The sequence below is a fragment of the Mixophyes fleayi genome, chromosome 4 (genome assembly GCF_038048845.1).
Source record: "Mixophyes fleayi isolate aMixFle1 chromosome 4, aMixFle1.hap1, whole genome shotgun sequence".
Taxonomy (NCBI): Eukaryota; Metazoa; Chordata; class Amphibia; order Anura; family Limnodynastidae; genus Mixophyes; species Mixophyes fleayi.
The window spans coordinates 214,047,625-214,063,508 of record NC_134405.1 but is presented as its reverse complement, the minus strand read 5'-3'; the positions used below and the strand labels follow the sequence as shown (position 1 = coordinate 214,063,508).

Below are 15,884 nucleotides of genomic sequence, written 5' to 3'. Positions count from 1 at the left end.
CCGGCAACAGTCCCAATAGAAATTGAAAGGCATGGAGGAGCCCCTTCCCATTAGCTACATGGGGAGGAGGCTTTCTTGTGGGTAAAACTCGTGGAGTTTTCATATTAATTACAATCCTTTAATGAATAAATTGGATCTTAATTTTTTTTTTCCCTTTTTATTTCAGGTTTGCTTTTGCAGCAGATGTTTGTAGTTCGCTTTTTAGGGTCAATGGCGGTACAATCAGACCATTCTAACCAAGTTATCTTTGAAGCCATGAGACAAGTCCTGGCTGCACGAGCCATTCATAATATTTTTCGGATGACAGAATCCCATCTGATGGTAACCAGTAAAAGCATTAGGTACAGTTTTTGCAGTTTATTCTATACTTTTATTCCACTAATATAACCTGCTATTTAAATCATATTGTTCATACTAACTGTAGAAGAAACGCCAGCAATATACACATATACATTCACACCAGACTTGCACAAGTCCTTGGACATAAGCATATTTTATAAACCATGAGTAACCAGAGAAATAATTGGTCCCGTACAGAATATCAGGAGAGATTGTATTACTGGAAATGTATGCAAAATCAAAACATAAAATAGTGCCATATATTTAGTCTATACCCTTGTTTTAATCCGAGTTAGCTGGTCCTGATTTCTGACTACCAATCTAACACTGAGAGCAAAGTTATTTGTTGCAAGAAGGAATTGTGGCTTTTTTACCTAGCAAATGAAAAATCGGAAGTGCACATCTACTTCATACTCCATGGCACTGTTTTTGTAAATCAGAGAGTTAGGCAACCCCTCTCCTAGAGAGGAATTCAATTCTCCCTGGAGTAGCGCAGCATTAAACCTATTACTGTTAATATGGTAAATTTAACCCAGATTTCTGCTTGCGGCTCCCTGAGCTGCGAGCAAAAATCAGCGTTAAGCAATACTGTAGGAACAGTAATTATGCACACTAGTACCGTAATATCAGTAAAAGTCCGCAGGCTGCATTACTTTCGGCAGTAACGCAGCCAATTGAATTCCCATCTTAGTGCTCTGTTACATTTTTCTATAATGGCTGCAATAGGAGTGAAGTATACATTTTTTTTTATTGCAGATTAATAGATCCTCAAACACAAGTTACAAGAATACACGTGAGTACATTTTAATGTGGTTTTATGTTTTAGTTGACTGTTAAAAAACAAAAAAAAACAGCCAACTTTACGAAACACATTATCCAAAGTACATAAATAAAAGTATAACGCTTTTTATAAATGTTAGCTTAGTATATGTGTGTAAACATATATAATCAGTATTTTTTTTTCAATTTGTAAAGAGCATTTTCTGTCCCTGTTCATACATCCACATTTTCATTTAGTATTCAGCATCCAGAATATGTGTATGTGTGTGTATGTTAAGAAATTTAGACTGTTCGCTCCGATGGGGCAGGGAATGATGTAAATAAGTTCTCTGTACAGCGCTGCAGAATTAGTAGCGCTATATAAATAGCTGATTATGATGAACTCATGAGAGCGTATATAATTCCTAATTACGCATATTCTGGAAAGATTCCACGACATGCTCGCTCCCTGCGCTCAGCCAATGATCGCCGCCTCTCCTCCACTCTTATCACCTCTTCTCACTCCAGAATCCAAGACTTTTCCCGTGCTGCCCCCCTTCACTGGAATGACCTCCCTCGTTCCATCCGTCTCTCTCCTACTCTGTGCTCCTTCAAACATGCACTGAAAACCCACCTCTTCCTTAAAGCCTACCAACCATCCACATAACCCCTTCATCTCCTCCACTCGCTCTCTCCCTTGCCTCATCTGGCTCCCCTTGTACCTGTTCTGTTTTCCCTCCCTTAGGCTGTAAGCTCACATGAGCAGGGCCCCCTCTTCCCTCCTGTCTCCCTACCTGTTCTTCTGCTCCGCGTTTATTGCATTAACCAGCCTGGAGTTTCTGAAGTACTGGTATTTTTTATTTATTGTTTTGTACTGTTTCACCCTGTATAGTCTACTGTTTGTATGGTGTACGGTGCTGCGGAAATCTTGTGGTGCCTAACAAATAAAAGATGATAAAAATAATAATGACATATGCAGATAATATAAGGGATGTTGGACATTAAATTACCTAGGGTCACATTTTTCTCTAATTCTAAAATGTTGTTTTTTGTTTTTTTTTCAATAGTTGCATTTTCCTTTTAAAAAATCTTCTTGTTGTTTTTTTTCATGTTTAGGTTGGCCATGGCCATTCTTTAATTCTAGTTCTTACCATTTATGGTTTTTAAACTGGGGTTATTCTTTAATAAATGAAAATAATTGTTATTATGGATTGAAAACCATGGCACCAGTTTTATAAATACTGTTCGCTTTGTGAGGTTGATTGTTGAGGTTAGGTGTGCATGTTTTTAATTTGTTTTTTTTCCTCTTGGGCATAAATGATTGGTGTGTGAAGTAGGCTACATTTTTGTATTCACAAACCTTCTTATTTCACAGTTTGCCCTTGAAAACATCACACAGTTTGCTGCCCATCTAGAGAACAAGCGGCTGGTGGGATTTGTGGTGTGTACTCCTGAAACATCTGGAGGGGAGTCACTGAGTGCATATGTCCTGGAAAGCAACACAGAGGGCGAAAAGGTCTCAACAAATTTATGTATCTTTTTTGTTTTTAATGTCCAGTTTGTTTGTTCCCTAGCACTTAACCTTTACTGGAATTACAGCGCTGAGTATTCATATACTATAAGTGTCTGTGCCATTAATGTGGGACTGCTATCTTTTTCCTTTTGCATAAACAACAGTTCCTTTGGCTGATTCTTGGCCATAAGAGGATAAATGGTAGTCTCTAAAGAACAAAAAAACAATAAATACAGCATTCAGTTTATCTAAATGGTGGTAAAATGCAATGTATCCTCTATTTAGCAGGTATTTTTATATCAATGTTTTATTGAGGAGTTTATAGATTTTTAATGCCCATGTTGACCTCGCAGGGGGTAGATAACAGTATTACAAAGCACACATGGGAGATGATGCAAAGAGGAGCACTGTATGTAACCATCTTTATTACCTCTGCACATCTGACCAATACCTAGTTTTGTTATTTAGACATTATAAATGTAAAATTAAGGCAACAAATCCGAGAAGGAAATGAGTGCTATGCGTCCCCTTTTATTTTTTCACATTAATGTTACACTTTAAGCCATGCTGACTTTTAAACAAATAAATAAGTACCGACTGCGCTCGCAAGGTGATGATAGAACAGAGAGTGAATAAAATATAAATATATATATATATATATATATATATATATATATATATATATATATATATATATATATATAAACCATACAAACAAATGGTAAATAGTAATCAACCATATAAAAAAACTTGAGGTGGTGTATCAATGTATACTAATCGCAATCTACATGTAGTTGATTGTAAAAAAAACCTTAATACATAAAGTCACATGAATATCAAGTCTCTATAAAGTACTGATGAAAAAATGGCGATGGAATGTATATCAATGGGAGGTTTCTCCGGACGACCTAGATGTATCCGCATGAACCAGGATAACCTCAAATAGAAAAGGGAACGTGTTAAGGAGAGGATAAATAGAAAGAGAAGGGGGGAGAGAGAGAGGGGGGTATGAATTAATATGGCTTATATGTAGTACAATAGATAAGCACATACACGCTCCGACTGTCGTTACCACCCGGCCCGCTTTGGAGTTCCTCTCTGAAGGAGATCAACGGACTCTGATTCCCTTCCATCCAGCTACGCTCTCACGCTAGTCTACCATCTTTAGTGTGAGTTTGGTGGTGACACCTTGGAACCTTTTTTCTTTTGGTTTAAGTGTTTCAGTCGACAGTTGTGTTTTTATTATTCATGGTCCGTTAATGCTGTGACCAATATTAGTATATATTAAACTGTTTGAACTTATTTTTACTTCAGTTATGGCTTCACTGCTCAGAATTTAGATTACTTCCCTATTGCTTATCTATTGTACTACATATAAGCCATATTAATTCATACCCCTCTCTCTCTCCCCCCTTCTCTTTCTATTTATCCTCTCCTTAACACGTTCCCTTTTCTCTTTGAGGTTATCCTGGTTCATGCAGATACATCTAGGTCGTCCGGAGAAACCTCCCATTGATATACATTCCATCGCCATTTTTTCATCAGTACTTTATAGAGACTTGATATTCATGTGACTTTATGTATTAAGGTTTTTTTACAATCAACTATATGTAGATTGCGATTAGTATACATTGATACACCACCTCAAGTTTTTTTATATGGTTGATTACTATTTACCATTTGTTTGTATGGTTTATATATATATATATATATATATTAGTCACTCTCTGTTCTATCATCACCTTGCGAGCGCAGTCGGTACTTATTTATTTGTTTATATTGTTTTGCAAGGAGGGATACCTTGGTTCCTCTGCTGCTGCAGGTGTGTCACACAGCTTGTTTTTGAGCGCATTTGTATTTTTTGCTGTATATGCTAACTTTTAACACCAAAACAAAAATACATTTGTGAGTCTTCTAACAGACATATATTTGTATGGTCCCAAGCTATATAACCCTTTCTGTTCTATTTGTGCAATCCTCCACTTTAGAAAATAGTCCCCAAAGTCTAAATCCTTAGGGTTCTTTCACACATATGTACTGCGAAATTGCTAAAAGCAGACAGAAACTAACACCTGCTTTAAATACATTTTAATGATTGCATTAATAAAAGCATAACCCATGAAAATACACATCTGTCGTACAAGCAGCATGCATTCATGCAAGAGAAATAGGGCAGGCAAAAAAACTGTAATTATTAATGAGCTTTTTAGGTGTTACTGATTGAAAGTTGCATCAACAGTGGATAGATATGAACAAGCCTTGAATGGAGAATGTTAAGATACCCCGTATTAAAGGAACTATTAAGATATTGCATGTTTATGTAAAAGTTGATCTATCTTCCATATAGTAAAAATATCCATATTATTTGTTGGGGCTTTACATGAATGTCTGAAAATTTAATTTATTGTTTTCATAATAAATTTTTAATTTCAAAATAATTCTTAATAATGAAATTATTATGCTTACTTCCATAAACTCTATTTTACTATAACACTTTACACTACAAAAGGTGTAATAGAACCCACAATTCAGATATAAAAAAAAAAATATTGCTATATTTAACCTGTTATAAAAAATTGTAGAAGAAAAATGTATTCTTGAAAAAAAATATTTTAACTACTTCGCTAAAAGTTTTAAATTGTTAAAAGTCTAGACATTTTGGCCATACCCATTTTTTCCAAACAAATTAAAAAAAAACACTTTAATATCAGAAAAACATTCGCTGTTTGCGATTTTTGTTTATTTATTTATTTTATTTCGTTACATACCCATAAAATCAAAAAAATCTCTTTGTCTGTAGGTCTTATATTTGTGCAGATGTTTAATATAAGGCCAAGTGATGCCAATAATGACATAGTGATGTGAGGGCTGGCAACCACCTTCTGTGTCAAAAACTCTGTCACCATCCTTGTCTCTCCTATTCGCTTATCCTCAAGTTCCTGAGGTGACCCTCATTGAAAGACTTGTTTTCAGTTTCACAGACTATTAGGCATTGAAATGTCGAACACTTTCAAAATGAGAGACGTGACACAAAGTTTTTAGTACATACATTTTGTTTAATAAAGAAGGTGCACTACACACGTGCCTCTGTATGCAGTGAGGTAAGGAGGAGAGGTGGTGGCCAGCCTCTGCATTTTAGTGACTGATCAAAGATGGGAAACCATATTCACTTTAGATTCATTAGAAAGGACTCCATTTAATTGGAATCCAACTGGATGCATCAAAAGTTCATATACGTTTTTCAAACATCATTCAGTCAATGCATGAAAACCGCATGTTCCATGCACAAGTGCAGTTTGAAAAAAAAGCAGGACATCACCATCTTGACTTTAAATGAAATTGCTGCCTGGAGCCAGGAACTAGCACAGTGCCTGTATGCGTGCCAATAGCTACATTTGTTATTCCTCAGCCTTATGTGTGTACCCCCCATCTCATAGATTATAAGCTCATTTGAAAAGGGCCATTTTGAATTTTGTTTAACGTAATTTATTTGGATCAGGATTGGCACTTCGTTATTATATTTTATTTACAAATAGGTGCTGACACCATTGTTTAAATATGGATGCGGAAAGTTATAGAAGGTATTTGTTTCTTAAACAAGTTAAGTGCATCAGCCAATACAAACACATGCCACCATATTTAACCGCTGTTATAAAGAAGTCCACTGTAACATAAAAATGTCAAACCACAAAAAAAACACAATCTCTTATTGCCAAACCAGTACTAGTCTTCCCCTAATCTGTCCAGTTTCAAACGGACCCTAAAAACCCACCTTTTTCTTAAAGCCTTTCTGTCTCCCACTTAACTTCCTACCTTATCTTCTGCCTCCGTCCCCCTACTCTCCCTCTCTCCCCTGCGTCTCTCTGTCTGTCCACCCCTCCCCTTAGATTGTACGCTCCTCTGAGCAGGGCCATCTCTCCTCCTGTTTCCACCACTTCTAACTCTGCTCTCCAGCTACTTAGCCCTCCTCCTCGAGGGTCCTCCGCCCCACGTCGATTCTCGCTCCCTCCTCCCCCCTGGGGGTCTCCCTGTCTTCCGCGCCCTCTTTCTTGGGCCCCGTAGTTTGCGGATCCTCCCTTCCCCTTCCCCGCCCTCTCTAGCTGTGCATTGAGCTTACTGAGTTGCTGTGCTTACTGTTTACTGTACTGTGCTGTCTCCCATTGTATTGTAATTTGTTTGTCTCTGTACGGCGCTGTGGACCCCTTGTGGCACCTTATAAATAAAAATTAATAATAATAATAGTCCTTTATATAAAAAGAAAAAAAACAACTTTTTTTCGCTTTCTTCATAGATTTGTTCTGCAATCAACTTCGGAAAAGAAATTGCTGCTGCAGAAAAGGCAAGTGGTGTTTTTTTTTTTTGTTCTCGTTTTTTCAGTTTGTACAGTGTGCAATTAGGGTGCTTTACAGTCTCCCTCATCAAGAGGGATTGATCCATATATCATTCAAACAACCTGCTCCAGATTAGATAGAGACAGCTATTCTCAAAAGGAAGGCATTCAAGACAAATTCTAGCATGAGACAAAAGTATGTTCGGTCAGCAGGCACTATGAGTTACCATAATGTTTAGAGTGGAATCTTATGTAAACATCATGCATTTTGTAGAAGGGAATTAGTAACTAATACATGGGAAACAAGTTAGGTGATCGGGCAGCAATACAAAGGCTGTTTTTCTATGAGGCAAGGTAGGAACCTAGTATCTGGTAGCACAATATTAGAGAGAAAGTATCCTCCCTGCATCTGTTCCGTAAACGTAAGTCACTGTGCTCCTACTACATTAACTGCAGGCGGAGGCACAGGTCTCTACACCCTGATATCAATTACTGCACAGTGTGCTAATCAGCTTAACTGGGGATCTTTGGTAATACAAATAAAAATGCCCCCTTGTGCATTAAGCCACCCACAACGCTGATCCCAAATAAGGATTTGGGATTAGTAAATCACAGACGAAGGGGAAATTTGGCAATCGGTTTTGAGGTATCATTTGGAGTCCAAGAAACTGGTGCAGTGTGGATATTGCACCAGTGCGTTAATCCATTTGTTTCGTGTAGGGGACGGGAAATCAGACACATTTCCTCTTGCCTCCACATTCTTTGACTAGAATGAATTAGTGTAGGAGGTATTTAGGAAAAGGAAATTTGTGGCCTGCCATCTTCTGGTCTAGGAAAAGAAAATAATGGATGTGTGATGTATGTCTTTTTAAATACATTTAATTAAGATCTCATGACAGCAGGCACCCAAAAAAAATACATCAAAGCAGCCACATAAAGCAGATCAAAACATAAAAACAAATGACAGACAAATGGCTTTGAAGACTTTGCGGCTACAACTAGTCTGAGAGGAAGATACAACACGTAACTTAATCATAATTTTGGGACATAGGGAAGACCTTTATTATTTCTAGTGATTTGAATTAGAAAACAAACCCAACTTCCCAAATTTTCTCACAAGCTACACAGTCAGAAATCTTACCATATGAAGTCTTAGCCAAAATCGCTCCTCTTTATTTTAAGGCTAAGGGCAAAAATAATTTGGATACATGACATTCATTTCATATGAAGGTATGTTTCACACCACAATCTTCCTGCATTAGAAGCCTTTCATCAGCACTGCTGTTCAGACACTACTTCCCCTATCCTAAATCTCAATTTCCTGTGCACACATGAGTGGACAGATTACAGCCTCCCACAAGATCACACTGATCTCATTCTGCTGTTAACATTCTCATAGTATAATTGGAGCAGGTTGTTCCATGCCAACCCAGAAAAACAGAGGGTGACAAGGAGATTAAGATTGAATACTATATGGTTCTCAGATCATAGTCAAAATACAGCAGGACAATATATTGGCTGCTGTGGAATTAAAATATTCATTTTAATTACAGATTGTTCCTGTCTTTCCATTAATACAGTGTTAAATCAATTGATTTGGACAAGAGTGCCTTTCCTCTCACAGCTTCAGGAAATGGAAACTGCAGGTGTCTCACATGTGCCATAGCCCATTTCATTGGGTCTGATGTGGGACTACCTTAACACTGGCCTGTTGGCAGACTCACTCTGTAGTCCTTAAATGCCAACTGAGCAGTTGCATTGATTTTGATATCTTCGTACCTGTCTTCTGGTTATTTTGCACAGAAACTTATGGTATACTTGCCTGCTTATAGAGTTGGCCACATATTCTGTTATCTGCCTAAACAAAGGATTCTAAATTAGGAGTAATGTTCATCTCAAAGTTTCTATATATTAGACCGTTGGCTCTGACCTGTAGATCACAGGCACAATGCAGGTGTAGGCATCTCACAAGAACAGAGCAGGTTTTTTAGTAGCAATGTTTATTGCTCAGAAATGGCTTTTAAACAAGCAGATTTACACTTACACCTAAATTTAGTGAGGATGTTTTACACAGACAAAGGTTTTCAACCGCCTGCCACTTGTACATTTTTACACAAGATGTTGGAAGGGAGTAAACCAGTCCCTTGTTCCTTTAACAAAACCAGGCCTTATCTGTCTTGAGGGACCAGTTTACAGCATGCTTTTACATTGTTTTCAGTGCCTGTCTCCAATAATCAGGACTGGGGCTTCTGTATTACCAACCATCAGTACTTTTTGGGTGGGGCATGTTATTTCCCAGTGGAGAGGATTTCACAATTGATACAGAGCCAAGGCTCACAAGTTATTGGCACCAAATGTCAGGCCAAACCTGCTACCTAGCTAGTTAGGACTGGTTTGTTGCTTCCGGTCAGCCCAAGCATTGGCTGGGAGAGAGGAACCTATGGTCCATCTACTAACTCAATCTATTATTTTATTACTTTTATTTTATATAGCCAGGGCCGGTGGCCCTTCTTGGCACCCTAGGCAAAGCTTCAGCCTGCTGCCCCTACTCCCCCAATATCCATTTCACAGCCCATCACAGGCTTGACTTTTGTAAAATGAAAATAACTCTCACCTTCTTTGGGCTGGCTGTCCTGCTCTCTCCTACCTGTTCTTGCAGCTTTCACTACCTGTGACTTTTGGTGTCTTAAGCTCAGTTGCAGCTTGTCTGGATCCTGGAATATTAGTGCCATATTTGGAAAAAAGACATGTACATAAAATTTAGAAAGCCCCAAACAGCCCCAGCGTTAAACTAATAACACCCACGTCTAATAATAAGGCCTCCCTCCCTGCAACTAACTCCCAACTATTAAGTCAAATAAAATTAATAGTATTCACATTTAATAAATAGATCAATTTTCCTCCAACCAGCCCTGACTTTAAATTAATAAAATACACATTAAATAAATAGCCCCATTTCTTCCCAACCATTCCTAATATTAAATTAATAATATTCACATTTAATATAGAGCCTTCCTTCTCCCTAAACTCAGCCCCACATTCAATTAATAACCACCAAACCACTCCAGCATTAAAGGGCCATCACATAACCTTAAATGATTAGGTCCCACTATTAAATTAAATGCCACACCATCACCATACAAATAAATTAAAAACATCTACCATTAAATAATTAGTCCCCACCACACTCCCACCATTAAATTAATAACCCACCTCTCACCACATTACATGAAGACCAGTTCCTGAGGCCAAGGATCTAATATGTAGTAAATACGTTATCGTGACCTCCTGTAGCAAAATCGTAGTACTAGAAAAATGCAGGACAGGGGTGGGCAGATTCAGGGTGCTCCAAAAAAGGTATAAGTAGGTTGGGAGGGCTGCTATAGGTGTTTTGGTGTCACTGTGGATCTGTGTGTTTAAATAAAGCTCCTTAGTGACCTCTAATATTCTTATAAAATTACAGTACTATATATACACATTTAATTAAATATAAAAAATCAACAACATTGTACAGTCATGGCCAAAAGTTTTGAGAATGACACAAGTATTGGTTTTCACAAAGTTTGCTGCTCCAGTGTTTTTTAGACCTTTTTGTCGGATGTTGCTATGAAATTCTTGTAATTTTACTTCAGTATACCATAAGTGTCAAATGCTTTTATTGACAATTCCATTAAGTTTATGCAAAGAGTCAATATTTGCAGTGTCGACCCTTCTTTTTGAAGACCTCTGCAATTCGCCCTGACATGCTGTCAATCAACTTATAAGCCACATGCTGACTGATGGCCGCCCATTCTTGCCTAATCAATGCTTGGCGTTTGTCAGAATTTGTGGGTGTTTGGTTGGCCTCCCGCCTCTTGAGGATTGACCACAAGTTCTCAATGGGATTAAGGTCTGGTCATGGACCCAAATTTCGATGTTTTGATCCCTGAGCCGCTTAGTTATCACTTTTGCCTTATGACAAGGTGCCCCATCATGCTGGAAAAGGCTTTGGTCTTCACCAAACTGTTCTTGGATGGTTGGGATTAGTTGCTCTTGGAGGATGTTTTGGTACCATTCTTTATTCATGGCTGTGTTCTTAGGCAAAATTGTGAGTGAGCCCACTCCCTTGGCGGAGAAGCAACCCCACACATGAATGGACTCAGGATGCTTTACTGTTGGCATGACACAGGACTGATGGTAGCATTCACCTTTCCTTCTCCGGACAAGCGTTTTTACAGATGCCCTAAACAATCTGAAAGGGAATTCTTCAGAGAAAATGACTTTACCCCAGTCCAATCCCTGTACCTTTTGCAGAATCTCAGTCTGTCCCTGATGTTTTACCTGAAGAGAAGTGGCTTCTTTGCTGGTCTTTTTGACACCAGGCCATCTTCCAAAAGTCTTCGCCTCACTGTGCGTGCAGATGCACTCACACCTACCTGCTGCCAGTCCTGAGCAAGCTCTGCACTGGTGGTGCCTCGATCCCGCAGCTGAATCCACTTTAGGAGACTGTCCTGTCGCTTGCTGGACATTCTTGGGCACCCTGAAGCCTTCTTCACAACTATTGAACCCGCTCTCCTTGAAGTTCTTGATGGTCTGATAAATGGTTGATTTAGGTGCAATCTTACTAGCTGCAATATCCTTGCCTATGAAGCCCTTTTTGTGCAAAACAATGATGACTGCACGTTTAATTGCGCGTTGAAATTAATTGCAATTCATCTGATCACTCTGCATGACATATGAAAATTGCCATCATAAAAACTGAGGCAGCAGACTTTGTAAAAAATAATATTTGTGTCATTCTTAAAACTTTTGGCCATGACTGTAGATGAAAATGCCCATGTCCAGAACCGGTTATTGCCTGCCAGTATACAGCTACTTCATTATATATTTAACTATTGCAATTGGTCCCTGTTTTCTTTGTAGGACCCAGAAGCACTGGCACAATTAATGTCATCTGTTCCGCTATCAAACGAAGGCAAGTTTGTCCTTTTGAATGTCCAATCAGAAGACAGTAATGGGAGTGAACCGTGCAATGAAGGACTGGAGTCTGAAGCATAGCAGTACAAATTCTTAACTACTTTGAATTTGAAAGGCTGGTGTGACAATTGGTGAAATGTCTAGTTAGTTTGGTATTGTAGGAAGATTGTCTTCATACCAATTAATCAATTGCACTTATGATTAATGACAGATTGTACTAGAAAAAACGAATTACCTATCGAATTGGCTTAGTCCTTTTCTCTATAGATGAAAACTCATCTGCTAACCAAACCGTAAAAAATACTGTCATGTTCAAGTTAATATACTTTTTTATATTGGGTTGGCCAAATACAAGGATTTTTACTACTGTTTGGAAAATAGGTTATGGATATAATGTTCTCAAAATGTACATGTTTTAAAAAGTAAAATGTGTGCCTAATTTCAGGATGAAGTTAAATGTAGAATAGCTGCAACAGAAACAAAGATAATTGATTGTTTAACAGTGGGGTGGGGACAATTTTATATAGCCATGTGTGGGTTTTTGAAAAACACTAAAAAAAAAAAATCTAAAAATAACAGGGATACATAATTGAGTCCCTACATAAATCATCCTCATTTTTGCTGCAGGTCCAGATGCCTAGAATTAAATTTACACAAAATATTTGTATTGTGTTGATTGTACACTTGGATGATCCAGATATCATCATCAGTGCAAATGTGTTATTAGAGTGATAGCTTCCTGGAACATGAAATAACATGAAGAATGTTTACATTTTGATTTATTAAAATATTGTTTTGTTTGTGGTTTACAGTTCCAAGGGTGAAAGATTGTTCCTTACAGTATAATGATTATACTGTTGTGAATAGATTACTAATCTATTCACAAGTGTAAATGAGCATGGCTTGCCCTATGAAGTTTTAATGGTACATTCGCTTTCAAATCTTGCATTTTATCACTGTATGGAAATGTTCTTTGTATAACATTCCTAAATATGTTGTGACTTATATGTTATGCTTTCCTTAGGCAGACTGCACATGTCTATACAAATGTTTACTTCTACTTGCACACACTACAGCTGACTAACTTGTTGCATTCAGGACTACCACAGGATTAGTAGTACCTCGAACAAGAAAACTCCTTGCTGTGCAGAGTAATTGAGGACCTGCTGGGGGTATATGAGAGAAATTCTGCACTATGTTCGTACATTTTATTTTTAAATGATTATCCATGACAAATACTGAAATATAATCTATTTTTATATATCATTGTAACGAATAACATACGTCCCAAAGTGCCTGCCATGTTTATTTATTTATTCGGAATAAATAACACTTATAGATCTGATGCTGATCAGTGTAAATCAGGCATGGTCCCGTTTTTCTTTTGAAATGTCAAAGGCTGGATTAATAATGATGTGCAAATGCTAACGGGTGAGTGAATTTAGGATCTTAATTATACCTTTTCTAACACCTTCCAGCAACAAGTAGAGAAAAGGCAGTCCTTGGATGTCTATAAATCAACTATACTTTTGCAGTGCAGCATTAATAAAGTTACTTTTTGATGGACTTGTATGTTTTTTGTGTGAATAATCATCCTTGGAAAACAAAATAAGTTAACAGCAGCACTTAAGAGCCCTGTACTTCTGTCATTTAAGTGCCCCTGGAATACCCACCATGGATGCAGCCATTTTGTACGCTGAATCAGTATTCATGAGAATGCAGTCTATCAATTCGCCAGGGAACTAATGACATTCCTTATGAATTGATGGGGTGAATATTGACCCATCCTCAAAAAATGTCTGCGTCCACTTTGTGTAAGCTTCAGCCATACCCGTAGTTGCTGGAGGCAGCGATTTGGATATCACTTTTTTTTTTTCAAAATGTTAAGTAGGTAATTCTTTGATAACCATTACCAGAATTTTTGTTTACTAGAGAAACCTGGCGGTAATCTCCTTAAATTAAATTAAACTGAAATGTAATGACTAAATTACTTTATTAACAGAATTCAATAACGTTTTCTACACTACATGTAGAAATTTCAAGTTATCAATCACTATATTAAAGGAACTAAACAATTTCACTAAAATATAAGTATAAATTCTTCCATCAAAGTTACATTACTGGGCATGGTCCCCGCAATATGCGCTGATATATATGACTGAAAATAACTGTCACAGTTTCCAGACAATGCAGCACAGGTGTACTGTACCATTTTCCAGAGGACAATGGTAATGCTTTGTTATAAATGGCGGGTGTACATTTTTTGCAAAATAACTCTAAACCAATGCAACCGATTAACGCCAATATTTTCTGCATTTTTCTACAAAGACCTTTAATTTGGTATATGATGTGCCCTGCTCAGACAACGGCATAATAGAAAAAAGTCACTCCTAAAAGTCATACTTATGCTATTAATATATAGATTTACAACCTCTTTTGTCTGGTCTATAGCTTTATCTTTAGCAGGAACCGCAAGTATATTAACCAAAATACATCCAAAGGAGTTCTATCACAACTTGTTATTATGTAGAATGTTACAGGCCAAAAGGAAACTATGGGCTAGATTTTATTGGACTAATAATATAAATGACGTATATTAGAAGTCACTGAGGACATTTTGAGGTTACTTCTAATATCTAATTTACAGTAAGGTATGAATTCATTACTAACACGTTTTCCAATAAACATTGAAGGATGGTTTTTAAAATATGAAGGCTTGTCATTTTGGCATTTCCATAACTTATCCTAAGGGTATCTAGGCAATAACCGTACTGCAAGAGCAATTCCATCAGTGCTAAAAGGACCGCCAAGCATTACCCTTATCATATAGGCCATAAATACAAAAAAAACTTGCGTTTTAGGTTTATTGGTTCTGGTGACAAAATGTTCAACATGTTGGACACGCACGTAGGCTGCATTTGGATTAAAATATTACCTGGCAAGTCTGGCATTTTGTGAGCATTACCAATATTTATGACATATAGGCTACTAATTCACTTGCAGCCAATGCATCCTGAATATGTCATAAAGAGCCACAGCAAGGTCATAAGTTCCTGGTATATTAATAGCCTATATTCTTAAATAATGGTTCAGCAAACACATTGGCTGTATTCCCTGTGTGTAGACAATATGAAATCTTTCATGCACAGCCAACCGAAATCCATTCTATTTAATCTCCAATGAGTGAGTCACTCATTGCAGCACACTTCTGTTGATTCAGCGAGCGATTTGGAGACCCTGATAGATTTATACTATATAACATGTTCCACATAGTAAAACAGTCTCTTACATGGACAAAGGTTGGATAAAATCTTTTAAAGTACATTCATGAAAAAAAAAAAAAGTTTGTTGTACATGTGTTGTGACAGTTTTACATATTAAAACAGTCCAAAAAAATATATAGCTGTTTTGTCCCTGAACTAACTGCAGCATTTGAAGCTATGTAAAATGATCTGCAAAGTATAATGTAAAATCTCAAGGATTGGCTGTGTTTTGTGTAGGTCTCTGTATTAACAGTTATTTCTCTTTCATCCAGTCTGGGGGACACTGCTTACCATGGGGTTGTGGAGGGGAGCACGGGAGTTGGTACCTAGCTAGTTAACTTTAGCACTGCTGACAGACCCCTCCCCTCTACAATCCCCCTGCCTCTTTAGTTTTTTCCAGGTGCGCAAGGAGTTGGGCAGGTTTTTAGTTACAGCTAGTTATTTATTTTTATTAACTTTAATTTTAACTTTTATTTTTATACAATAGTTAGGTTTTAGGGCAGAGCTGGGAGTGTGTTCTATTATAGAGAGCACACTCCCAGAAACGATGCAGCAATGACCGGGCTCTGTCAGAGGGAGCAGACTGCTCTCAATGGCAGAGCATTAGCGGTCAGATTACAGAGTGACAAGCGGTCTCCCGGACTGCTGTCACTCTCGGAGGCTCCCCCGATAACCGGCGCTGCCATTGCAGGCAAAGAGCGCCGGTTATCGGAATACCTTGCCA

At 37.7% G+C, this 15,884-nt stretch overlaps 1 protein-coding gene across 2 annotated transcripts in view; it reads left to right on the top strand.

The window, feature by feature from the left end:
- The window catches only part of APPL2 (adaptor protein, phosphotyrosine interacting with PH domain and leucine zipper 2), a 130,132-nt gene extending 116,669 nt beyond the window's left edge, over positions 1-13,463 (top strand). For both annotated transcript variants that reach the window (XM_075209318.1, XM_075209317.1), the window contains 5 exons: positions 167-341; positions 1,096-1,132; positions 2,474-2,614; positions 6,903-6,950; positions 11,844-13,463. In XM_075209318.1, the coding sequence (XP_075065419.1) occupies positions 167-341; positions 1,096-1,132; positions 2,474-2,614; positions 6,903-6,950; positions 11,844-11,978 (536 nt within the window). In that variant the 3' untranslated portion in view covers positions 11,979-13,463. The remainder of the gene's footprint in view (positions 1-166; positions 342-1,095; positions 1,133-2,473; positions 2,615-6,902; positions 6,951-11,843) is intronic.
- Positions 13,464-15,884: the final 2,421 nt, after the last annotated feature.